This window comes from Hylobates moloch, unplaced genomic scaffold (genome assembly GCF_009828535.3).
Source record: "Hylobates moloch isolate HMO894 unplaced genomic scaffold, HMol_V3 SCAFFOLD_4, whole genome shotgun sequence".
Classification (NCBI taxonomy): Eukaryota; Metazoa; Chordata; class Mammalia; order Primates; family Hylobatidae; genus Hylobates; species Hylobates moloch.
Genome location: NW_026652279.1, coordinates 172,039,075 through 172,066,543, shown reverse-complemented (window position 1 = coordinate 172,066,543; position 27,469 = coordinate 172,039,075). Strand labels below are relative to the sequence as shown.

General features: G+C 42.6%; 1 protein-coding gene across 16 annotated transcripts in view; it reads right to left on the bottom strand.

The window, feature by feature from the left end:
• ARHGEF7 (Rho guanine nucleotide exchange factor 7) overlaps nucleotides 1-27,469 on the bottom strand; it is a 190,833-nt gene that overhangs the window by 60,685 nt on the left and 102,679 nt on the right. For 15 of the 16 annotated variants that reach the window (XM_032151319.2, XM_058438074.1, XM_032151317.2 and 12 more), the window contains 4 exons: nucleotides 26,062-26,263; nucleotides 11,064-11,152; nucleotides 471-565; nucleotides 143-238 (listed from right to left, as the gene is read on the bottom strand). In XM_032151319.2, coding sequence (XP_032007210.1) covers nucleotides 143-238; nucleotides 471-565; nucleotides 11,064-11,152; nucleotides 26,062-26,263 — 482 coding nt within the window. Of the gene's footprint in view, nucleotides 1-142; nucleotides 239-470; nucleotides 566-3,059; nucleotides 3,208-11,063; nucleotides 11,153-26,061; nucleotides 26,264-27,469 lie in introns of those variants that run through there. The other variant, XM_032151327.2, reaches the window with a different exon arrangement.

Here is a 27,469-nt window from a genome sequence, read left to right as displayed (position 1 = left end):
TAAAAGCTGATTTACCCAAAAGATTTAAAATAACTTAAGTTTGCATCGTTAGAAATGTGAATTCTAAAATTCTTTCACACTTAATCCTTTAAATACCAATTATACCAACCTGAGTGTTGCAAATTTTTAGCATCTTACTTACTTGGTGCATTCTTCTAAAGACTGTACGAGCATTTGCTGGAAAGAACATATTTCTTCTAGATTTCCCATTAAATATGAAATGTTTGCTGAACTTAACCTAGAGCCAAGAAAAATAACAGTAAACATATGTAAACAGTTTTATTTATATTCTTCTCCTTTGCCATCCCAATGTCCTATTGAAGTCTTAACCTAATAAATAGCTGATGTCTAAGGCAAACTGGTACACTGAATTTTGTTTCACTATTTAACCCTCTATTCTCTGAAAATAGAAGAGAACAGCCTAAGGTTTAGACTATTTTACAGTTAATGCAATTTATAATCTAACTTACTTTTCACTGGTCTGCAATGGCCGTAGGTAGGTTGAAAGCACAGTCTGAAGTTCTTTAGAATATTCATTTTCTGTTTCTAAAATATTCTGTAGCACCTATAATAAATGATGAATAAGTGTTATTTGATATTTCAATTGCTATTTGACACTAAGATGTATACACTTTGGACAGTTCATCGCCATTGTTCAATTCACACTGTTACTTCTATGTAATACAAAAGTGTTGAGTATCATCATTCTTTGCGATTATTATTAAACCCATGTAATGAAGTATTACTAAGACCACACAACTGACTTTATCTTACTGCCAACTGTATCTGACACAGGTATACCTAGCATGAATTCCATCATCAGATGTCATGTCTATTTAGATAAAAAGGAGAAGCCACCAAGAATCACAACTGCATGGACAAACAGATCAATCTCTACGACAGTGTGTGGTGCAAAAGAAGCCATTCCCAAAAGGACATCCTGCATCATTCCATTTATATTAAGTCTAAGAGATGGCAAAACTCATCTATGGTGACAGAAATCAGAGAAGAGGTGAAGGGTAGGATGGGGGCCTGGACAACAGGGAAAGGAGAATGAGGTAAATGTCTCCAAGGTGATAAATAGGTTCTGTATTTTGATTTGGGTAGCGGTTACAACAGATACATACATTGTCAAAGCTCACTGGACTGTGCCTTTGAAATCTATGTGTTTTAACATATCTAAAAAAACAGTTTCCTCTTTAGATTGCATCTAAAAATTGAAATCAATTTCTGGGAACTATAGACTTTCCCTAGTGAATATGACAGTCTCAGACACCTTATTACCACATTTATTAAAAACTACAGGTTTATCAATGTTAACTATCTTTACTACTTCATTTAAAGATAGCAGAATAATTATAAATTAACCTTAAAATTAAAATGTTTCCCAATACCCTGTATTAGTGTAGCAAATTTAATCAAAATAATTTAAATCTTAAAAACTGACAAATAGATATAAAGTGCAAAACTGGTGAAACCAGGCAGGAATGCTTTCCACCAGCCATCACTGCGGCAAAGGCCCAGCCCAGGGCGAGACGAGAAGGCACCTGGATGTGAACTGCAGGTGCTCCTCGCACTCCTGGTACCGAGCAAGGTGCTCTGCACACACAACCTCTCCTTAGAGAAGCTGACTTCTCCTAACTCAAACAGCCTGGAAAAGCAGAGCCAGACAGTGGCCCCAGGTCCTCCTGCCATTGCACTGCACCGCACTGTCTTCTTTGGCATGAGACTGAGGATCCTGAAGGACCTGACGTAAGTGAAGAAAGTGGAATCCTTGCCTCCATTCTTTTTCACCTGACTCTGTTACAGAGCTAGTGCTTTTTAAATCAGGAAATCACATTACACGTATTTTCTGCACATCTAGTACATGCATCAAGATGTGCTATTTGTCTCCCAGAGCTAACAATACATTCTCGCTTACTCATACAAAAGAAATTGTACAGAAGTAATAAAGATATTAAACATGCTCAGTTTGTCCCCATAATTTTTGATAATCTAAATGTAAATTTAAACATTTAAGAAAAAAGTCATCAAGTTAAATTTCAGCCTTAGTAAAGACAACCCGGGTCATTATTCTGTTCACTACTGTTGACTGTAAACTCTGAGAAAGGAGTACAGTCATTCCTGAGTAAATGCAAATCTGATTAAATCACTTACTAAACTACTTGGGCGAAAAAAAACAGAGGCTCTTCCACTGGTGACAAGGAACTCAGGCTCATCCCTGAAGGGATCTATTCACGGGAGACGACCGTGGGAGAGCCAGAGCGAGGGGCCCTGCAGGGAGCTGGCTTTTCATGGGAAATGATGACCCCACAACCACAATGTCTTCCTTCTATGAAATTCCTGTCGAACACAAATGTCAAAGGTCTGGTGAGCAGAGGCAAACCGTGATGCCAGCCACCACACCCCGGAGACGCTACTCTAAACCAGGCCTGTCCTCCAAAACAACAGGGGAAGCCAGCCAGGCATAATGGGATCTTGAGCTAAAAAAAATAAAATAAGATCTGTCACAGACGTATCAGAAAAGTCCTTTTCAACGTTAAAGATAGGAAATATGATTTAGCTTCTTAATTACAAATACTGGATACCAACTTACCAATACTGCTCACTACACACCTGAAGACCTATATAGTTATTTTCAAACAGAAAAATGTTCCATGTGATATAAGAAAGCAGCCACTAGAAACTATCACCAGCACGAATATGAGAAGAATAAAACACAACGACCTTTTGTCCGTCACAGCACTGAGCACTGGTTGTAGAAATGAATGCTTCCCATAAGCACCCAAAACTACTCGAAAGAGCCCTCTGCTAAAAAGCTACATTTGTTAAAATAGTTAAGTTGGTTAATTCAACAAATAACCTTAAACACTATTTTCAAATAGGGTGCTCAACACAATTCCTGTATTACTCCCAACCAAACAATGCAAGTTACACTTAACTTTTCCTCAAACACACAGCCAGGCCTGGCTCCCTGGCTCCAGCTGGGGTGCCCACTCCCTCTGCCAGGAGGTTGCTGGCCTTCCTGACCTCGGGGTGCAGCCCTGGATGCCACTTACCTTTCTTCCCCTCCTTGTCTTCTGCACGCTCTGGCTGCTGCAGGACCCCATGAAACCTCACAGCCTGGCCGCCACAGCTCCATCCCACCAACACTGGGAACCCAGAGGACACACGCAGTTTTCAGAGAAAAGGCAGCTTTTACGACCCACAGTGCTGAAGAAAGGCCCAGAGAACTGAGCTCAGCCAGTGCCAGCTTCCCGGGGGTCACGAGGCATGGAGAGGCAAGTGCAATGAAATACTGGTGCCACTCAATTCCCTACACTGCCTGCCTCAGAGTACAGCAAAACAAAGAGGACTCACTGCTGCGCCTCGCACACACAGACACTTTATTCGTTGCATCATTAAAGGAGTACTTAGTATTTCTGATTTTACAAATGGGTTACAACTTCCTCTGCCAATCTTGGTAGGTGTTTTATATGTTTATGTCATCAATAGCCTTTAAAAACAAATAACTGATTTGCATAAGAGAACGAAGGACATTAATTTTTTATTTCATCTGTATAAAAGATTTTTATCATCATACAACTATATTTCCATAACCCAATCCTAATGTGTAAGTCCAAGAAGAAAAACTAAAAAGTGGCACAATTATTCAAAATCTACCTCCACCCTACCTAATCAGCCCCTCCCTGTCCACTGCTACAAAGAAACAAGATCATCAGGTAATGTTCTCCATTCCAGTCTATTTACACTTCAAGTAAATTTTCAAAAAGTAAATTACAAGACAGTAGTTCACCACACAATGTAGCCTCTAATAAACATCTGACTACATGGAAAGGAGGAGGAGGAAGGAGTGTTGACAAGAAATCCCAGAAGCTCCTGCTGGCTCATCTACGGGTCACAATGACACGAGGCAGTCAGTGGCTCCCCGACCACACAGTTGCTGATTTAATGTAGTGTGTTAGCACTGCCGCTCCTTACCAATACCTCGGAACATTAGCTCTCAAAGAAAGTTTGGAAGGACCACATAAATGCTTTTATGATACTGTATCTTTTGAAATAAATGTTATTCTATTACTTTCAAATTTGGAGATTCACAGGTCTTGGGGTACGTTTCTCCTAAATGTTAAAGGTTTATAGGCAATGGCTCCTGCAAAGCTTCCAGCCCACAGGGGGAAGCAGACACTGCCAATGGCACAGCAGCATGGCGACAGGTAAAGAGCTGGCCTCTGCAGCCACGTGGACCTGGGCTCCCAGCTGCACTCCACCACTGACTGCCTGCAGCCGGACAAGTCTATCGGTCTGTTTCCCTTTTTCACAAAAAGGGGTTTTACAGGGTTATAATGGTTACTCAAGAGTGCCAGTCATTGGCTTATAGCAGGAAGGCATGTAGCCAGTCACCCTTCGACCTTCCAGCCCAATGTGGAGTCTTACTTGGAGCTGCCTCTTAAATGACTCCTTCAGTCAGGAGGTAATTACTTCACAAGACAGCCTTTCTTGCAATTGAGTCACTCGATTCTCCCAAACACTGAGCTCCTCTCTGTGTCAGCCTTCCACTACTGCCTACCTGACAACCTTCGTCTGTATCATCTTAGTCCAGATACAGCAAGGAAATCCCATGAAAAACAGTGGGAGCCAAGTGTGAAAGAAGCCAGCAGGCACCTCACCACCCAGGAAAAGAGGGGGTCCCACAAGCTGCACACCCTCCCTGATACCTCAGGGCCCCTCATCATTAACCATCTCCACCTACAGGCCCCAAGCAGAGACTTCAGGGGTCAAAAGATTTAAAAGAAATCTTCATCAAGGTGGAGAAAAGCCAAGGGCAAAGCAGAAGATGAAGAGATGAAGCAACGCCAGGGTTTAGGGTCACTGCTGATGGATAGAGACAGAGGACACCCTGTCACCAGGAGGCTCAGGTTTTCCTCCTCAGCCTGGCATCTGAAGGCCATCGGAAACTAAGGGAGCAGGGAGGAGAAGACAGGCGTGGGGCTTCTCTGGAGCATAAGAAAGGCCCGTGGACGTGTGTGATGGCATCTAAGGATACATAACCGTTTTATACACTTATGGATTAAAAAGAGTGATGCTCCCTATTACATTACATTCACAGTATTACAATAATGCACTAAATAACAGGGAAAGTGATATGTCCCACTGAAATCTCACCCTGAATTATAATAATCCCCATGTGTCAAGGGCGGGACAGGGTGGAGGTAACTGAATCATGGCGGGGGGGGTGCGGGGGAGCAGGGGCACGCAGCGCGTTCCCCCATGCTGTTCTCATGGTGAGTTCTCACAAGATCTGATGGTTTCATAAGCATCTGGCATTTCCCCTGTTGGCACTCATTCTCTCTCCCACTGCTCTGTGAAGAGGTGCCTTCCGCCATGCTTGTAAGTTTCCTGAAGCCTCCCCAGCCATGTGGAACTGTGAGTCAATTAAACCTCTTTTCTTTATAAATTACCCAGTCTCGGGTATTTCTTCACAGCAGCGTGAGAACGGACTAATACAGAAAGCTTATAAAATCAAACCGTAATGTATATCGCTGAGCAGGGAAGGCCATAAGGACTGTGTCTTTCCAGTCAGCAACTTAAGAAACCTCATTCTCTAATGATGAAGTGGGGTGCTCCTCATCCCCCCGAGAGGCAACTCCAGACCATCATTCTCTCCAGTCTAGGCATCCAACCCCTTCCTTTGACCCCCATCAGGAAAGATGCCAGTCACCATGCCATGGGCACAACGAGTGTGCTTTCACTGTCAAATCCACCAAGCTCAGGCATATCAGGTCACAAACCTGTCTCCTTTAATTATATGATCAGGCCACCCTGGCTACGCGCTTTCACAGGTCACCCTCAAAAGCTATGGGGATCCAGTTTACAAACAGAATGGTATGGTGGCCTCAGTGATGCCTTCTGTTCCCAATGCTCTTAAATACTCTTCTTAATAAACACAAAAACCTCTAAGGTCCAGCACTTTGCTGGAGGCCTTAAGGCCAATTGCCAGGCCACTTAATACTACCAGGTCAGGGCCAGCATTACCAACCTCATTTTACAAATGAGATAACTGGGCTCAGGAAGCCAGGGCCAAAGCTCCTGGCCACCCAGGCTAAGCAGCATGGACGATTCAACAAAAAGGCTGTACACCTTCCACTGCATCAAGCGCCCTGATCTTAATTAGCTGAACTACCTACAGAACAAGGGCACCCTAAGATACAGCTAACAGACTGACTTCAAACAGTACGTACATGAGAAAATAGAGGCAAGAGAAGTGGCTAGCTGTGTCACAAAAACTAATTGAAATTAAAAGATCTGCATTTAAGAGATCCTGATTTCCTCTCCCTTCCCCCGTCACTCTCCAAGCCCAAGGCCCTGTGTGCCTGCCATGTTCCACGCTGGCTTCCTCCCTAGCCTCAGAGGCCCCTGTTTCTATCTCCAACACATTCTGGACTGTGGTGCCAAAGACTTCCCCCATAATCACTATCCCTTACATTAGTGGGAAGCTAAAATTCCTCCACTGGAAAGAAACCATTCTCTAGCACAACGTCTTCTATCTTCTATGTCAACTTTGTAATACCATGAGATCATATCACCTATGTAATTTTATATTCTGTTATTGCACTTAACATGAAAATATATGTTTTTTGTATTTTTAAAGGCTCATGTACACTTTAACAATTACAAATGGACAAACCACTGATCACTTAATCATTCTGGTACTGTTCATCTCATACTGTTTATTTTGGGTTGCTTGCAATTTATTACTATAACAAATAATCCTCTGAAAATGCCTTTACACAAGCATCTTTGAATATATTTCAGGTTAATTCTCTGGAATGGATTTCAAGAAATTTAGAAATTAAAGAGAAAGCCCTAAATTAAAGAGCTTGATCACTTTCAGAATTCTATATATAACTGCCATATTACTTTTGAGAAGCTCTGTATGGATTTACATTTCCACCATTAGAACTAAAGATTCTCTCTTTAAATCTCTGCTCACTGATTACAGAAAATATGGCTATTAAAATTTTTATGGTGAGTTTATTTTTTTCAAAGCCTTAGTGTTTACCATTTTTTAAATTGTTCACATCCTTTCCCATTTATCTATTAATCTTCATGTATTTGTCTCAATGAGCTCTTCAGACATTAAGGATAACCTTGTATTATACCTGATGCAAATAACATTCCAATTAACTTGTGATCTGGCTTATACTGTTTGAGGCAAGGAATATATTAAACTCTCATTAGGTAGCCTAAAAGATTTATCTTTTCCTTTGTCATTTCATCCACTGCCTTTAACTTTTAAAAAGTCATGCTCCTCCCCAGACTCCTCTTTGAATGCATTCCCCAACCCCATACAGATCACTGGCAAAGAGTGAAACCTCACCGTCAGAGGTGTTTTTTGTTTTTTTAGGGACACAGTCTTGTTCTGTAGCTCAGGCTGGAAGTGCAGTGGTGAAATCATAGCTTAATGCAGCCTCAAACTCCAGGGCTCAAGCAATCCTCCCACCTCAGCCTCCCAAGTAGCTAAGACTACAGACATTTGCCACCAAGCCCAGGTAATTTTGTTTTTTTGTAGAGACATGGTCTTGTTATGCTGCCCAGGCTGGTGTCAAACTCCTAGCCTCAAGCAATCCTCCCAACTAGGCCTCCCAAAGTGTTGGGATTACAGGTGTAAGCCGTAATACCTGAACTGTTAAAGGTGTTTAAGCACAATCTTTGGTGAATCTTTGGCTGAATACTAAATTATGCTACCCAAAAGTGAATCCTAGAAAGACAGAATTAAAAATAAAAACAAGAATAAAAAAATAAAAATAGACATCAGTGACTATGGGAAGATAAACTACAGAAGTGCTCTAGGTGAGTCACTGAGCAAGACACAGCAACAGCAACAGTATATCCCAGGGGAGGTGGATTTCAAGCATCCAGAGCTGCTAAAATTGGTCTAAGATGTCCAGTTTTCAATTTAAAAAATTATAGGACATGCAAGAAAGTGTGACCACACACACAAAAAAGTGGTCAATGGAAACTGTCTCTAGGGGGCACAGATAGTGACTTAGGAGATAAAGATTTCAAAGCAGCTATTATAATATGTCCAAAGAACTAAAGGAAACTATGTTTAAAAAATTAAAGGACAGTATGAAGACAATGGCTCAAAAATAGTCTATATTTGACTAATTGCACAACAGGAGTCCCAGAAGGAGAGGAGAGAGAAATAGTTACTGAATGGTCCATAATAACAGACATAAATTACTACGAGTTTTACTTTCCAGTGTCTTTTTGGTGTTCATCTTAACCATTATACAATAGCAGGAAAACACATATCCATCCCATTCATACCTGTCTCATTGTCTCTTAATTTCAAAATGTCGGTACTTTCGCATGGAATACTCTTCTCTCAACCCCATTATACTGATCCCAAGTTAAGACAAGTCATTCATGTAACTTTCCTTAACACCATTGGTCCACACCAGTCTTACCCTTTAGTAAGTTTTCAACTCTCAGTGGGGTTAAAAACACCTAGACCTTATAGTTTTCTGTGAAAATGAAACTACAAAAGGGGGGGTGGAAATGCCTAACACATTATCGATCATGTTTTGTTCTGTGTTGTATTCTGTTCTCTATTTTTATGTACAATTTACAAATATAAAATTAAGGAAAGCTGAAATTGATTCCTGGCTTAGTCAGTAACCAATGTATAGCCTTGGACAAGGCATTCAGCTTCTGTTTTCTCTATTGTAAAATGAGAGTACTACATCAAAAGATGATTCTCTATGAATTCTATGAGTTTATTTCTATAACAACTGTAATTTTACCATGTGCTATTTACAAATGCAGCTTTATATAGACAACAATTTGGATGTGATTTTGAGGTCAAGGTGTTTTCCATCATTCTGTATGAAAGAGTTGGCTGATTCGAAGAAAAGAGCACTTATACTACCCAGGCTATTCTCTCTGTAAAAGGACAGTTAGAGAAGGAAAACGAAAAAGGTATTGACCATGCTTCAATCTGAGAAGTATTACAGAATATATAATGCAAAGAAAAACCCACCAGGATTTCTAAAAAAGCATGGTTGCCTGGTTTTATAAAGTGCCTAATAAAAGCAAGATTAATGGAGAAACTAAAGAATGCCCTTGGCACCAATTTAAACACTGCTAACCATTTTTTCTAACACAATTATCTGGACCTGAACCATAACAGAAGGTAACACACCCTTTGGAATCTCACTGTGGATTGTGGCTGTGTTATTCACCACATGAAGCTTTCCCCAGGAAAGCAATGTCTTATACAAGAATGCAAGAGGAAAGGGCAGCTCCAGGAGTTAAAACTCAAGTTTTCCTACAACCCATAAAACCCATCTACCGTCTTCTTGGCTATGTACACAAAACTACACATAAACTACATTACACGCTAAAAAGCAAATGAGTTAGTAGAGCCAAATCCTGGAAGCAAATGCCCAACAGGCCAAGGGATGAAGGCGATGCAGAGCACTAGGAGAGATGACAGAAAGCAGGCAGCCCGGGGAACGTGGGTCACACGACGGGCTAAAAGGAGTCTGATCTTCTCAAAGTCCACAAAGTTGAGATGGAAGGCAGAGTCCAAGTAGCCAAATGAAGATGAATGAAAAAAAGGGAAGAAAGAGGGGAAGCAAAGAAAAGTGTTTCCAAGGCAAAAAAGGATCTGGAGTTGACCAAATACAAGGAAAAATAAGTCAAAGATTGCCACTAAGGTAAGAGAAGTGGCATGATGCATGAAGAGACCTGTTCACAAGAAGGTGCAGAGATGTCAAATTATGAAAAAGCAGCAGTAAAAATGGAGGCAACAGAAGACCATTGTGTTCCCGTACCCAAGTGTGAGCTCAGCGAGGGGAGAGGCACCCGCCATTCTGTTCACTGTGCACCCTGGTGCCTTTAACAGAGCTGCACAGAGCTGGCGCCAAATAAACAGTTATTAATGAGTGGGTCCCCAGGCCAGTCTGTCCTACAGTAAGATGCTGGGGCAGGTGGAAGGTGGGCACTCAAGAGAAAGCTGAGAGTGCAAGTCCCACAGCACAAGACGGGGGCACAGGTCCACGTGGTGGAGCTATTCAGACTCCATTTCACCACAACTTTTCACCATTTCCCAACACAGGTGCAGAAAATGAAATGCTCACAATAAAATGATTGCTGCACAAAACACCAATCAACTGCTGTTTCAAACCAACAATTCAAAGGTCTCATGGGTTCATATTTATACCTCCTCACGAAGAAAATAAAAAAGATTGGGAGTAGGGGAAGAAATAACAAAACAAATGCACATTTTCCCCAGAATTCAAAACATACATATGTTTAGAGGGTTTACTTTGTTATCATATTGAGTAGTTCAAAGTTTTAATAAATTCTTTGAAATAAATTATTTTCCGTTTCTATAGAGCATGCAATTGCTACATAAGCTTAGGTACAAAGAAGGTTTAGACGATACAGATTTAGTACTATGAGACTATACATTTGATTTAATAGCATTAGACTACACAGATTTAGTATCACATACTGAACATATTAAGCGGCAAGTTTTAGGATCCAGAAACACCTGTCTTTAACACGTATAGCGTTTAGACACGCTCCCCTAACACTACGCCATGTGATATGTACACATCCATCCTGGGAAACACTATATTCAGGAGAAAAAATAAATTAGAAGCCCTTATGTCTAAAGTACTTACAGTCTACTCTGAATACAAACAGAATGGCACTCAATGCATATAAAATTTTCAAATCACATTATACATCTTTTAAAATATCATTTTTGAAGACTGGCTATGGCATGGGGAAACAGGCACATTACTATGTTATGGGATAAGAGCAAGGGACGTTTCCATATACACGGTATTAAAACAAAAACATACAATTACAAAAATACAGAGATTAGAAGGAAACAGACCGAAACCTTAATGGTGGTTACATTTGTGTGGCAGATGAATGAACCTTATTTCCTTCTTCCTATTCTAGGTACTTGACACTATATTCTACATTGCTGAGCTTTAGAGACAGTCAAAAACCAGTTAGTTTAAAAATGTTCTGCAATTACTCACCACATTGTAATAGCTTTTGTTTATGGCAGTCGTGTCAAATCCTTTGGGAGGGCTCTTCAATGTTCCTGATTTGGGAGACACAGGCTTCTCTGAAATAAAAATGTAACATAGTTTTACTGATCAGTACTAAAGATGACAAAAGTTCCAGCCCCTCACACAGGCCAAGGATACTCATCCAGCAACCTCACTGAATTAACAAGCCAAACGGCAAGCCAACGAAAAGGCCGTCCACAGTGACCCTCAGTGCCCCAGAAACCCAGTCCCTCAGGCTCTGCTCACCAAGGCCAATCACAGCACCCCATCCCCCCTCTATTCTCCCAGTTTCAAGTTGAAGGCGTCTAAGAGACTGCTCCACAAGTGTCAGCCAAAACCAAAGCAGTTTGGCTACAAGGACAATTCCACAGTGTGGTAAATACAAAGTGTCACCCAAATAAAAGGCATTTTGGCAGATACGTAACAATATTAAAACATCAGGGCTGAAAGTTAGGGATTCGGATCCCTCAGAATGGAAAAGTCTCTCTAAACAAGCAGGACCTGGCTCAGGGCTGGAAATAACCATCACTCACAGGAGACAAAGAGGAGAAAGAACAGTCATCTCAAGCAGGGACAAAAACAAGAAAAATCCACACCATCTTCACTTCCACACCAGGCGAAAACATTAAAGCAGTCCTGATTCCAGCAAGGATTCCGATGTTTTAAAACAGCACCGCTTTCGCTCCACATCCATTCAACACATATTTACTCTGCGTAACAGGTGCTGAAGAAACACCTGCCAAACAAAAACCTGGCACCGTGCATGCCCGTCATCAGCTCTATGGGGTGGGCCTGTCTACCAGTGGTTCTATGGGAAGGGGGTCTCTATCACTGGTTCTATGGACAGTGTGGGTGTGTCCATTGCTGGCTGTGCGGGTGGGTCTGTCTCTCCATAGTTCTATGGGGGTGTGTGTGTGTCTATTATCAGTTCTACGGACAGTGTCTGTGTCTTTACCATTAGTTCTGCAGACAGTATATGGTGTCCATCACTGGTTCTATGGGGTGGGTCCCTCTGTCTCTCAATGGTTTTATGGGTACGTGTGTATTTCTATTAATGGTTAGATGGACAGGGTGTGTCTATCACAATTCTATGGGGTGGGTCTATCAATGGTTGTGTGTGTGTGTGTGTGTGTGTGTGTGTGTGTGTGTGTGTGTGTTTATCATAGTTTCATGGGGTAGATCTACCAACAGTTCTAGGGGGTGGGCAGACAGATGTACAGAACATAGAATCAACGTTAGACCTAACATTGGTTCTGTATATCTAACATTTGTTCTACGGATTCTGTTTACCACTGGTTTTCCAGGGCCACAGGGCAGTGTATCAAATTGGGGCTAGTGGGGACAAAGGAAAGGGAGAGGTTTTTTCCCACATTCTTCCCCAAGAAATTCTGATGAGCATTTTCTAGGGGACTTAGTCCCTACCAGTTCTCCCTCAAAGCTCACCTCCACTGCAAGAATCCTGCCATGTGAACCCCCTCACTGGGCGGGAACACACCCCTCCCCTCTGGTGTGTGAGCAGCACCTGCCTACAGTCCATGCCTTCTGCTCTCCTCTCCTCCCATGTATCCCCCATCCGCGATCTCAGGGTCCTGGGGTGTGAGGTAGTATATCCCAAAACAGTGCATTCAACCCCAAACACTCTAAGGCTTCAGGTCCCTAACGTCAACTGCCTCCTCAGGATCTGCACCGTCTTCTAGCAACAGAAACCCAGAATGCCCCAAACCAACCTCATGCTCCTTAACCTTGGGTCCTCCTCCTGTGGAGCCGTTTACCTCAATCTTCCTTCAATGTCTCACTGTTGTGTTTCCAGGTGGTTGAAAACAACAAAACAAGGTGCCGCTGCAAGTTACAAGAATCCTCTCTGCCCACAGGATAGAAACAAAACTCCACAGGAAACAAATCTCTTCTACACTAAGAGCTACAAGGAGGAAAACCAATCTATTCTTGCTAGGACACTTTCCTACTCAATCTCTTTTCTACAGCTTAGAATTTAATTGTAGAAGAAAAAACTATGAAATATTTTCATTTGAGGAAAAACAACACTTTTTCATCTTTGAAATCTACAATTTGGAGGCAGGACAGAAAACAACATTACAGGGGAAACTGTCCACACCTAAATTACAGCCACTGTGATCATAAGCCACGTCAGCATGCGTGCCGGTGAAGTGAACTTCCTAACAGTGACCCTGAATCTGCATTATTTTAAAAGTAATGATTTTGCCAGCTCTGTTATTTTAAACTTAAGACACACCTCACAACTCAACACTACAGTTAATAAAATTCAATTAATTTACTGTAAGAACTATAAGAAAAAAGTTTTCGGAAGAAAAAGCTTCAGGTTACTAACATTACATAAAAATAAAAAGCAGGCAGAAGAAACCCAGACAAATCAGATGAAGTCCAGGCAGGTTGCCTTTTCTCCCTTAGACAAAAAGAGCTCCCAATTCTGCTAGCTGCTGAATGGAAGGTCTCAAGATCACGTTCTCCAAAACACAAGAGGGCACCGCTGAGGTGTGCCACCCACAACGTGCCCTTGCTTCCCATTAGGAAGCGTAATTTCCACAAATGCCCAAGGCAGGTTTGCTGTCAGGAGACCCTGCAGGAGACACACGAAGCCCCTGGCTGCCAGACCCCAGCCAGGCCACTCCTGGCTTCCAATGCCAGGCTCCTTGCTCGCCCCACCACTGTCCAGGCTCCTGGGGCAGTCACGCCAGAAGAAACGCGCCATCAACAGGAGGGGCGTGGGGCAGCAGGGGCACAGGTAACTCCCGGGCAGCCTAGGAAGCCTTCTAGTAGCTTCTACCAAAAAACAGCACTGAAATTAATGTGAGAGGCTAAATTACGGCCATTCATAACAGACGGAAAAGCACACAGCCAGGAAACAGATTAGAAAACACTCAACTGCCCTACTATCCTAAGAAAAGCAGCATTTTGGGGCCCATCTGGTAGCTAAAAATTAATAAAATTCACTGGTATTGAGGTGTGGGGAACCAAGAGAATGTAGCTTAGTGCTACCTTTCCAGGGGCTGACTGGGGCAGCAAGTCTTCCCTTTCTTAAAATAAACTCGAAAAATGCTGAAAACAAGAAAATTTAAATATAGACGTGTAAAAGAAAAAGAGGGGATGACATGCCAAAAGCAAAGAGGAAACCCTCTCACTAGAGGAGGGGAGACAGACCTGCCTCCAGGCTCCAGCAGCTGGGGCTACACCCAGTGCAGGAAGAAAACAGACCTGCTCCAACCCAAGCAAATAAAACTGGATCCCTCAGTAACCCTCACAGCTGATGCGAAGATGTCTGGAAGCTTCTGTGCACTGGTCCACAGAAACAACAAGGAACTGTGCAGGCTGCTCACAGATGGGGGCACAGCCTAGAAGAAACCAAAACGCAGAGCCCGCACCTGCGTAGCAGGACCACTCCAACCTATGCTCTCCTCTTGCAGGACTACCAGTACCCACCTGGGACAAAAAAGTCTCCGGGAACCCCTAAGAAGCAAATGTTACTCCTCTCTGTAGAAATATTTCCCCAACCCAGGGTACACAGGAACCCACCATCAGGAATAAGCCCACCATTAAACAGTATCAGCCACAAAAGGTACTGAGCTGCCAGGAGGGTGTGAGCAGATGTGGCGTATAAAGGGACCAGGTTCCCCAAAGTAGAAATAAGAGGAAAATCAAGATGTAATGTAATCTGTTGTTTAAAATGACAGAAGAGATACGCAATTAGGATCAACCACGATGAATAAAAAAGGCGCCATGAAGATTAAAAACATCTGAAGCGGCAGCAAAACTTCTACAAATACGGTCACTAAAATGGAAATCTCCACGAACAGGTTAGTATCACTGTGAAGAGGGAATTAATGAACTGACAGGCAGAGGAATGGATAATACAGCACAGTGAAACAAACAGATACGCAAAGTAGATTAAAACACGCGGATTAAAACAGAGGGCAAAATAAGACATCTAGTGAGATATTCAGGAGAAAAATCAGGGAGCGAGCTGGAAGTAGTCCTTGAGAAGATCCTTTCCAGAACTGAAGAGCTCTGGATTCCTTGGGCTGAGGAAGCACAGCCAGCCCCGAGCAAAACCAGAGTCCACCGAGACACACAGGAACGCTGCACAGCTGGGCGAGGGCCAGGTCCGGACAGCCAGGTGCAATGCCCTCCCCGTTCTGAGGCAGCTCCATCAGCACAGGGCTGGGAGTTTCTGCCTTTTTTAAGAACACGCTTCTCTGTGAGTCCTCACTTGCCTCTTCCACTTGACTGAAAGCCATCCAGCTGCTTCCCTCTGTTTCAGTGGTTACGCTTTCATTTGTGATGTGTCACCAACCCAGCAAAGTCCAGAGTTAATCATCACTGCTGGCTTCAACCACCAGAGCAGACATGGCCCTGAAAAACTCCGAAGTCCCACGTCCTCTTCCGACCTTCTGCACTGGGGCGCTGTGCGTGGTTTGCTGGCTGTTACTCACGCACTCAGAGTTCACAGAGTCAGTGCCTGTGTGCGTCTGCCCGTGCTCAGCAGTGTCTGCCTGCCGCTTTCCTGAACCACATGCACCCTCCTGTCAGGTGACATCCTCCTAGTTGTTCAAGGGATAATCTGCTAATACTCTTGATCTTTGTCCGAAAATGTTGTAATTGTGCCATTACTTTTTCCCAGACTTTAAGATAAAAACTTAAAAATATACATAAACATACAAGAGAATGAACATGTATATACTCCTAACAGTGTTAGCAGTCCTCAGCATCGAGCCTGCCTCATCCGCTCCCGCCTTGTTCTCTGCTAGAAGCACTATCAGCAAGTCTCAGAGATGAGGTCATCTCCACTCACCAAAACTTCAGTGTTAGTAAAGGGAGCTTTTCTTCTTTAAACTCAAAACCCCAACCTCAGACCATTATCATACCTGACATTAATAATTTTTAAATAGTATCTAATGCCTAGTCTATATTCAGATCTTCCTGTGTGTCAAAACAATGGCTTTCTGAAGTCAGCTTATTTGAATCAGGAACCAAATAAAGTCTGCACAGCGCATCTGGCTGTTGTGCCTCTAAAGTCTCTTTCATTCTATAAACGCGCCCCCTCCTCTTTTTTGGATGCCAGTAGAGAGCAGAGAGCACAGACCTTCACGCTTACCTCGTGTGCCGTGCAGGACGCCTCAGATGTGCTTCATCACTTCTGGGAAGACACTCTTGGTTTTCCCACTGCTGTGTTTCTCAGTTTCCACAACAGTGTTCACCAAAGTAAGTATCTGTGGAATGGATGCTGGGTGTGGCTTTAGAGCCAAGTGTAACTGGTGTAATTGCGAACAACCTTGACAATGCAACAGAAAGATACAGCTGAGTAAAGGCAGAATGTGGGAGGATAGAGAAAAGGGTCAAGGTGAATCTTCACGAACAAAATGGGGCATCAGGAGGTATCTGCCAAACGTCACCGAAATACAAATAAGACTAAAGCATCTCGTTTAGCACACCAACAGGAGACCAACAGAAGAACCAATTAATCACAAAGAACAAACCTAGAAGAAAAGTAGGAGGAAGAAGGTAAGTCAAACAGGGTACACAGGCAGATCCTGAAGTTGCTGAGGGCTTGGTTTCAGACCATGGCAATACAGTGAGTCACACAAATTTGTTTCCTACTGCATATAAAAGCTATGTTTACACTATACTGTAGTCTATTAAGTTTGCAATTGCACTGTCTTAAAAAAAGTACATTCCTTAGTTAAAAAAAATAAATGTTTCTAAAAAAATGCTAACAGTCATCTGAGCCTTCAGCAAGCTGTAGTCTCTGTGTAGAGGGTCTTGCCTCGATATGGATGGCGGCTGACTGATCAGCGGCTGCAGAAGGCTGTGGTGGCTATGGACACTTCTTGAAACAAGACAACAATGAAGTGTGCCAATATCAATTGATTCTTCCTTTCATGAAAGATTTCTCTGGAGCGTGAGATGCTGTTTGATAGCATCTTACACACATACAACTTCTTACAAAATTAACAGTCAATCCTCTCAAACCCTGCTACCACTTTATCAACTAACTTTTTGCAACAGTCTAAATCTTTTGTTATTTCAACAATGTTCATGGCACTTCAGCAGGGGTAGATTCTATTTCAAGAAACCACTTTCTTTGCCCAGCCAAAAGGAGCAACTCCTCATCCACTCAAGTTTTCTCATTAGACTGCTGCAGTTCAGTCACATCTCCAGGCTCCACTTCCAATTCTAGTTCTCTGCTGTTCCCACCACACAGGTAGTTCCTTCCTAAACTGAAGTCCTGAGGCCCTAAGGTCATCCAACAGGGTTAGAATCAACGTTTTCCAAACTCCTGTCGATGTTGATATTTTAACCTCCTCCCATAAATCACAAATGTTCTTAACAGCATCTAAAGGGGTAAATCCTTTCCAGAAGGTTTTCAAATTACTTTGCCTAGATCCATTAGAGGAATCACTATTTATGGCCTTACAAAATGTATTCCTTAAATGCTAAGACCCAAAAATCTAAATTAATCCTTGACCTATGAGCTGCAGGATGGATGCTGTGTTAGCAGCATGAAAACAACATTAATTTCTCTGTATGTCTCCCTCAGAGCTCCTGGGTGATTAGGCACACTGTCAATGAGCAGTAACATGCTCAAGGAAATCTTTTTTTTCTGAGTGGGAGGTCTCTCCAGTGGGCTTAAAATATTCAGCAAACCATGATACAAGCAGATGTGCCACCGTCCAGGCTTTGTTGTTCTAACTTACAGCACAGAGAGGCAAAGCTGGATGAGCATAATTCTTAAGGGTACTAGGATTTTCGGAATGGTAAATGAGAATTGGCTTCAACTCAGTCACCAGCTACATTAACCCCAGACCAGAGAGTCAGCCTGTTAGTGTGGCCACCTTCACCGATGATCTCAGCTAGATCTTCTGGATGACTTGCTGCAGCTTCTCCGTCAGCACGTGCTGCTTCACCCTGCACTTTCATCATGTTCTGGAGACGGCTTTTTTCCTTCAGCCTCATGCACTAACCTCCATTAGCTTCAAACTCTTCTGCTGCTGCTTCCTCACCTCTCAGTCTTCATAGAACTGAAGACATTAGGCTTTGCCCTTAAGGAAATGTTGTGGCTGGTTTGATCTTCTATCCAGACCACTCAAACTTTCTCCATATCAGCAATAAGGTGGTTTCATTGCTTATCATTCATGTGTTCACTGGAGTAGCACTTATAATTTCCTTCAAGAGCTTTTTCTTTGTATTCACAACTTGACTGACTGGCACAACAGGCCTAGCTTTCAGCCTGTCTCACCTTTATACATGCCTTCCTCACTAAGGTTAATCATTTCTAGCTTTTTATTTAAAGTGAGAGACATGCAACTCTTCCTTTCACTTGAACACTTAAGAGACCATAGTAAGGTTATAAATTGGTTTAATTTCAGTATTTTTGTGTCTCAGGGAATGAGTGGCCTGGGGAAACAAAAAGATGGGGAATTCCCAGTCAGTAGAGCAGTCAGAACACACACAGCATTTATCGATTCAGTCTGCCATCTTACATGGGCATGGTTCATGGCACCCCAAAACAATTCTAACAGTAACACCAAAGATCACTGATCACAGATCACCATAATGGATACAATAATGAAAAGCTGTGAAATCGTGCAAGAATTACCCAAATGCAGCACTGGGACAAGTGGGCACGTGGTGCTGGAAAAATGGCACCAACAGTCTTGCCACAAGCCTTCCATTTGTAAGAGGAAAAAAATAAAAAAAACAAGCAAAGTGCAATAAAGTGAGATAACGCCCTAAAATCAAAGCACAGAAGTCTCTGCATACTGTGAAGAGTTGCGAGGCAGCTACGTAGAAGAGGAGAGCAGGTGAGTAACGGCTCTCCCTGGATCAGGCCTGTGGGAGTGGGTGGCCTCTGCTCTTTCCCACATGAGCTCTTCCGTCTGCTGGCTATCACATGCTACAAGCATGTGGCATGTAATATAATTACTTAAGCATAAATGCAAATAAAACTTTTTTAAAAAAGAGAAGCTCTAATACTGGAAGACTAACAACCTGACCCCTAATTACTCTAAGTCAGTTGATCTATGGGACGTGCCTCTGAAATGGAAGATGTGTAATCATCACCGACAGTGGGAGACAGCCACATTTGAGTGAGGACATGCTTGGTATGCCAATCTAGGAGAATATTCACTTTCACAAGCCGGAAAAATTTCCAAACCATCTAATCCAAGACCCCTTTGTACATAATGCTGTAATACACTCCCTACACCTGCCTTGGGGGGGCCCGTATCTTCTAATTTATGTTCTTCTCGTTTAAAAACAATTACATCTAGAGATAATAGTGCTGGGAGGTCCATCCTGTAATGCAGCCTCATGTGTCCCATCCAAACCCAATCCTCACCGGAGGAAGGACTACAGCACAAGCTCACATCCAGTGGCATGAAGGAAAGCAAGGTTCTGTGGTACTTTTGTCCTTTTCCCTGCACAGATTATAGTTACATCAAACACTGTTCTTCCACAGCTAAGTTAATAACGACATCCAAAATTCAGCTGCATGTTATGTTGCTTTATCTCAAAAATAAGTAAAAAATATTTAAAAGTGACCAACTTAAAAAGTGGCAACGTGAAGAGTAAAGACCTGTGGATCAGCAAATGACAGTCCCATTTAAGCTCTCAGATCACTGCCAAACACAGATCGTTAGTCATCAACTCAAGCTAACCAGCCCTCAAAACAGCATTTAAAAGAAATGTCTTTACAACAGATAATAAGCTGTCCAGAAATAGGAGAATTACTAAAGTCAGCACATTAGAAATAATCATCTAAAAAAGCCTGAGTCCACATGCACACACAGAAAACTGGTGTTGGAAGCACACAGAGCACGAGGTGTGTTCTCACAGCTGGCTGAGTGCCTCCACTTCTATCCAGTCACAGCAACCACCATCACCACTCGCTTCCAGAATGGACCTTGCTGCTTCTCTCCTTACCTTCTCCCTTGAATTTAGAAATTCTGAAGCAAGGGAGTAAAAGTGAGGGTGGGTGGGTGGGTGCAAAACACAAATACGTATCAGCCTGTAAAAAATACTATAGACGCTGGGTGTGGTGGCTCATGCCTGTGATCCCAGCACTTTGGGAGGCTGAGGTGGGCAGATGACAAGGTCAGGTGTTCGAGACCAGCCTGGCTGACATGGTGAAACCCTGTCTCTACTAAAAATACACAAATTAGCCGGGCGTGGTGGCGGGCACCTGTAATCCCAGCTACTTGGGAGGCTGGGACAGGAGAATCGCTTGAACCCAGGAGGTGGAGGTCGCAATGAGCTGAGATCATGCCAGTGCACTCCAGCCTAGGCAACAGAGCAAGACTCTGTTTCAAAAAAAAAAAAAAAAATGCTATAGAAATCCATGGGTTTTACCTAACCAAAAAAGGTGCACAGAAAATAAATGCTAAGTGACAATTATTTACCTTCCATAAGACTGTACATATTCAGGAATAATATACGATGCTTTTGACACAAGCATTAGAAAGATCATTATTACAGAATCCTGGAAAATTTTATCTGTCTTCAAAGAGGGACTATTCAAACAAGAAATCCTACACCACAGGTTAAAAACACAAACACACAACGGTGAATCTTGACAAGAACAATTCTATCTCCGACCACAAGAGGGCAAACCACCAATGGCTACACTTCCCCAGGGAAGCAGGAGAGGTGAATTGGACCATCTGGTCAATTTATCTGGAGATAAACAGCCTAAAAAAATGTCATTTAGAGGAAAACTTCAGTTCTTGTTTACTCAGTAAAAATATTTGGACATCAAATTAAAATATAATGCAGAAGAGAAACCCTCAATTTAAAGGAAGTCAGTGTTTTCATGAATAAAGAAATGATCCTAACATGATGATCAGAGAAGTCTCTAAGTTTGGAACCTGGCACAATTTTGTTTTCAGAAAACTCAAGCACTAATTAACTATAAATCAAAATACATTTAACACACTCTTCAAAAAAGGAAACCTAATTCCAAAATCAGAAAGCCACGTAAACTACTGGAAAAAATGCAATCTAGCCGCCCACCCTTATCCACGGAGGTACCGTCAAGACTGCCCACTGCATGTCTGAAACTGCAGCTATATCTCTGTATACATACCAAACCTATATATACTATGTTTTCCTATCTATACATACCTATGTGTGTTTAATCTGGAAATTAGGTACAATAATGGATTAACAACTAATAATGAAACAGAACAATTATAATATACTATAACTAAAGTTATGTGAATGTGGTCTCTTCTCTCAAGATATCTTACTGTATTGTTCTCACCTATTTCGAACCATGGTTGACTGCAAGTAATTTTAACCACATTAAGCAAAGCCAGAGGTGAGAGGGAAGTCTGCTGTACTGAAATGTAATTGTGATCCTAGAGTTTTATTCTTAACTGCTCTAGAGTAACACGATACAAAAATGTGGTTTCACACTTGCCTCAAATGCCCACGGTTAAAATCAGACTGGGTTGGGAGTGGTGGCTCACGCCTGTAATCCCAGCACTTTGGGAGGCTGAGGCGGGTGGATCACTTGAGGGTCAGAAGTTCAAGACCAGCCTGCCAACATGGTAAAACCCTATCTCTACTAAAAAAACAAAAATTAGCCAGGCATGGTGGTGCGTGCCTGTAATCCCAGCTACTCGGGAGGCTGAGACAGGAGAATCGCTTGAACCCAGGAGGCAAAGGTTGCAGTGAGCGCCACTGCACTCTAGCCCGGGCAACAAGAGTGAAACTCCATCTCAAAATAAAATAGTAAAATAAAATTAAAAATAAATAAACTAAAACTAGCATGACTTTCCATACAATATGCTCAGGTAATTAGAGAACAACAGGGACAGAAGGTTATTCCCTTGGTTCAACCATCAGATAAAGTTTAGCAAATGCATCACTAGTATGCTCAAAAATGACATTTCTTGAATTTTAAAAAATAAACAGGAAAAAAAGGGAAATTTTCCAAAGCTACTTAGGTCTCCATTTGGCACAAAACCTATTGTGATGGTTAATACTCAGTGCCAACTTGATTGGATTGAAGGACACAAAGTATTAATCCTGGGTGTGTCTGTGAGGATGTTGCCAAAGGAGATTCACGTTTGAGTCAGTGAACTGGGAAAGGCAGACCCACCCTTGAGCTGCTGGGCACCACCTAATCAGCTTCCAGCAAATATAAAGCAGGCAGAAAAATGTGAAAAGGCGAGACTGACCTAGCCTCCCAGCCTACATCTTTCTCCCATGCTGGATGCTTCCTGCCCTCAAACATCAGCCTCCAACTTCTTCAGTTTTGAGACTCAGACTGGCTCTCCTTGCTCCTCAGCCTGCAGATGGCCTATTGTGGGACCTTGTATTCATATACCCATATATGTACATGTACACATATACATACATATATGAATCCACAGGTGTATTAGGGTTCTTTAGAGGGATAGAACTAATAGTATTCTCTTATTAGCTGTATATATACAGACAGATAGAGATATCAAGGGGTTTATTAAGGGGAGTTTATTATATATACATGTTATATATAAAGGGGATATATATATATATATATATATATATATATATATGGAAGTTGTATATATGAAAGAGAGGGAATTAAGTATTAACTTACATGATCACAAGGTCCCACAATAGGGGGATGTATATGTATATATGTATATGTAGATATATGTAGTATACATATACATTCCCTTATTGTGGAACCTTGTGATCATGTAAGTTAATACTTAAATCCATATATATATATATATATATATATATATATATATATATATATATCCCCTTTACATATATATATAAAACTCCCCTTTATATATATAACATGTATATATAATAAACTCCCCTTAATAAAGTCCCCTTGATACCTATATCTATATCTATATATATAACTAATAGGAGAATACTATTAGTTCTGTCCCTCTAAAGCACCCTGATACACCTATGGATTCTGTGTGGCCCCTGCAAAGAGCTCCTTGATGGCAACACACCACATACACGCACATACATTGAAACCGGGCACGCACACACGCTCAGACACGCCTAAGGCATGAGTAGTGGCTTCGGGTAGAACAAAGTGAGAGCACTGTTCCTCACGAGAGCCGTGTTTCTATACACGCCCTGCTGGTCCTTTGGAGGGCGTCCTCTGCTGCTGCCAGCTCAAGGGCCCACAATCCACTCAAAAGCGGGGACTCACGATGCCTTCCTGCAGGCTATCAGGGGTAATAGCATGCTGCAAGACAAATTCCCACGGCAGATGACACTGACGACATTCAAATGTGTCTGAAAATCACTTCCAACTGGAGAGGATTTTGAGATCCACAAGCCCCATCTTTTCAGTGTAATTTCCTTACTCTGGGTTACTTCTAAAAAATCCACAAGGAGAAATACATGAAAAGTAAAACCCCACTCACCTGCACTCTTACTGTGGTGGTTGAGAGTCAGTCCAGGATTCACACTTAAAGGAGGAGTTCACTTAAGAATTAAAGAAAGTCAGAAAGACCAGCTGGAACAAGCATCTGTCCCTACTCCAGAGGTGCGTCCCACTTAGCAGTTCTGTAACCTCAACTCTCCCTGGCAAAGGTGAGCAACGAGGTCCTCCTTCCTCTGCCCTGGCTCAAGTGTCCTCCTGGAAAGTCCACTGGCACCATCTCAGGCCTCTCGGCCCAGGGCTGCTCTCATTGGTTCCCAGGAGAAAGATCTCTCCAACTGGTGGGGCTGGGCTAGGAGATGGGCTCACAGGATGCACTGGGCCTGCCCTAGCCCTAGGTCTCCAGGCAGGCTTATGCAGGCCAGCGGCATCCAACTGAGTCACAGACTAAACTGCATTTCCTAACAGTGATGTCTGTGAAGTCGACATTTCCACCCCTCAGCATGGTGCCAGCGCCACGCTCTCAGTGAGCTCTACACATGGACAGATTTTTTTAAAAGATGTCATGTACTTGTAACCTACCCCCTTCTTAATATCCCAGCAATACTTGTCTTCAAGGGTTATGGGGAGAACTGAAGTTGCAAATGGAAAGTACTTTATACATTAACTGGAACATAACAAGCAGCCAGAAAAAAATTCTGCCCAAGTCGATTTATTATAATAAAAAAATACTGCCTTTTAAATTATCATTATTAACAACTACAAAAAACAGTAGCAACTTCACATCCAACAGGATGGCTATTACTACTTAAAAAAAAAAAAAAAAAAAAAAAACAAGCTGGCGAGAACACAGAAGCAGCAGAACCTTGTGCACTGCTGGTGGGAATGTGACGTGGTGCAGCCGCTCGGGAAAACCACATGGCAGTTCCTCAAGACTTAATCACAGAACCACCATCTGACCCAGCAATTCCATTTCTGGGTATATACAGAAAGGACTGAAAACCAAGGACTCAAATACTTACACAACCATGCACTTAGCATCATTATTCACATGGCCAAGAGGTGAAGGCAACCCAAGTTCCCATCAACACATAATGCTGTACATACATACAATGAAATATTATTCAGCCTTACAAAGGAAGGTAACTCTGTCATATGCTACAGCGTGGAAAACCCTCGAGCACCTTATGCTGAGTGAAATAAGCAGTCAAAAGACAAAATGACTGCACTTACATGAAGCACCAACAGTAATCAAATTCAGAGACAGAAAGCAGAATGGTAGAGGGCAGGGGCTGGGGAGGGGAATGGGGACTGTTTAATGGGAACGGAATTCAGTTTGAGAAGAAAAAGTTCTGGAGATGAACGGTGGTGATGGTTATAAAACTGAATGTGCTTAGTGCTACTGAACAGCACACTTAAAACTGGTAAAAACGGCAAACTGCTTTATATATATGTATACGTATACATACAGTAAGAACACACACGTGTTGTTCCTAAACATTCCAACACCAGGGAAGTTGACAAATGAGGGCTGCCATCTGCCTTATAATGTTTTCTGAGGTCACTGAGAAAATATTTCTACATCAAAATTGTCATATTCCCATTTATAAATCTTTTTTTCTTGCTACCTTAGAAAAACAATAGCAGCCATTAACATTCCCTGAGCTCCTACTCTGCCAGACTCCATACACATAGTACAAACCTTAACAATTCAACCCCACAAGACCTCGCAAGGGAGAACTACCATCCTCATTTTCCATATGAAACACCTGTGGCTCTGAGGCTCCGTCACCCAAGCGCTAGAGCAGAGCTATAATTTTACATCACGTTCTTTCCACGCCTCCCTGTGTATCAGCTATTCTCTGTAAGTCACTCCCCAGCAGAATCAGAGGAACTGTAGCATACAACGGTGTTTTTCAACTACAGGGCAGAATGCAAGTAAAGTTACATACAGGACTGCTCCCTGAACAAATCCCACCCCCCACCTCTGTCCACCCACCCACACGCTTCCACAAGAAGCACGACAGCCCAGCAGCCATAGCCATGGGCCGAGGATCACTATTCTTTCATGAGAACACAAGCCTCAAAATCGGAAAGTCAGTGAAACAATGTGAACAACTACAAAACACAAGGAAGCAACGCATTTGTAAAATACTATCACTAGCACGAAGAAAATGACAGAAATTACTTCACTGCACACCACTGCCAAAAGTACCCGGAGTCACAAAAATTAAATACAGCCTGCGGATTGCCAACTCCAAGTCCCGACACTAGCTCTTAAAAAAAAAAAAAAAAAAATATAGGATCGAGTCTTTCACAGTAAAACTGCAACGATAAAGATTCGAGATGTTTCTCTTCACATCTGGAAAATGCCAGGATGAAAGGAAATGCTGGCTAGTAACTAGAGAGCCCCCCGATGCCAGGGCCCCAACGTGGGGCTGAGGTGAAAATCTATTACATCTAACAAAAAACTGTACCCTAAGACCAGGTCATTTGCACAGGTCCAGCTGGAGAGTAAACACTATGTCAAGTACATTTACGTCTTTCTGCTCATCGCAAAAAGCCACACACAGCCCAGGCTTGGCCACTTACCGCTGGCCTTGACCTCGCGCACGTAGTTGCTAGGGAACCAGCCGGTCCGGCCGTTGAGTGTGCCCTCCCACCAGCCTCCCTCTTCCACACGGGTGACATGGATGACGTCTCCTTTTGAGAAGGAAAGCTCGTCCTCATTGGTCTGCTGGAAGTTAAATTTTGCTCTTACTACCAGTTGATTGTTGCTATTATCGGTCATGTCCTAAATGGGGAAGAAGAGTGGGAGAAAAATTATACCAAGATCAGTCTACTTCATTATAAAATGGATTATACTTTACTAGTACAAAGGTAGCATAATTGCCCAACAGTAGAAAAACATTTAGAGAAATTTCAGTTTCCTCCCTTCCAGTGCCCCATGACCACCACCAGCACCCACTCCAGCCCCAGAGGACACCCTCTTCACAGCATTCAAAGGTCCTGGTCTGCCACTGTGATGCCTAATCAGACACATTCGTGTACACAGAGACAGTCACACCACACGCACTTCTCCACAAGTCACAAACGTTAAGACAACATGGTCATTTATCTGGCGGTACTTACTTACTAGTGCTTACACAACACTTCATGTTATGCTGTGTGACTATGCCATTCATTATGGAACCCACTCTCCATTAGTGGATTTTTAGATTATTTCCAGTATATTTCCAGATACCATATACAGTACTTTCCTTGTGTAGACAAGGCTGCATTAAAAATATTTGTATGTCTATCTTTGAATATACCTGTAAACAAGCTATACATTAAATTCTGGTCAGAAGACATATTTATTACAATTAACTTTTTAATACATCTTTCTAAACTGTCCTCAAGAAAGTTTCTACAAACTACACCAAGCAACATCCCCACCAATAGTATCTAAAAGTGCTTATTTCAAACTTCCACCAACACACAATATTGCCAAACGTTTCTATTTTTGCGAAACTGACAAGAAGAAATAGTACCTCATATTTTAATTTGCATTTTTCTCAGGAACTGTGCATATTTTCAGATTTCTGAAAGGTAGAAAGAGGAAGGCAGAGGGGCTGCAGCCTCTTTGATCTCCATCTGCCCTGGACGGAGCTCTGGAGAGGCTGGAGATGCAGAACTACCAAAGGGCACAGCCTAACAACCGCAGGAGAAGCCTGCTCGTGCCAGCACAGGAGCAAGAAAAGGGCCACCTGGCAGACCTCAGCCCCAGCCCACCCCTCTTCCCTACCACTAACGGCAAGCGAGCCCAGCCCACCTGCAACACAGTGTCCACACAGACTGCACAGAATGTCCAGAGCTCCAGGGAGCACCAGTGACATCAGCAGAGAGTCTAGGCCTCTATCCCCACCAGGTGGCAGCAGGTGATTCCATCTGCCCACACTGGCTTCTCCCTGCCCTCCACCCAGCCACAGGGAAGGCCTGAGACCACCCACACTTCTTG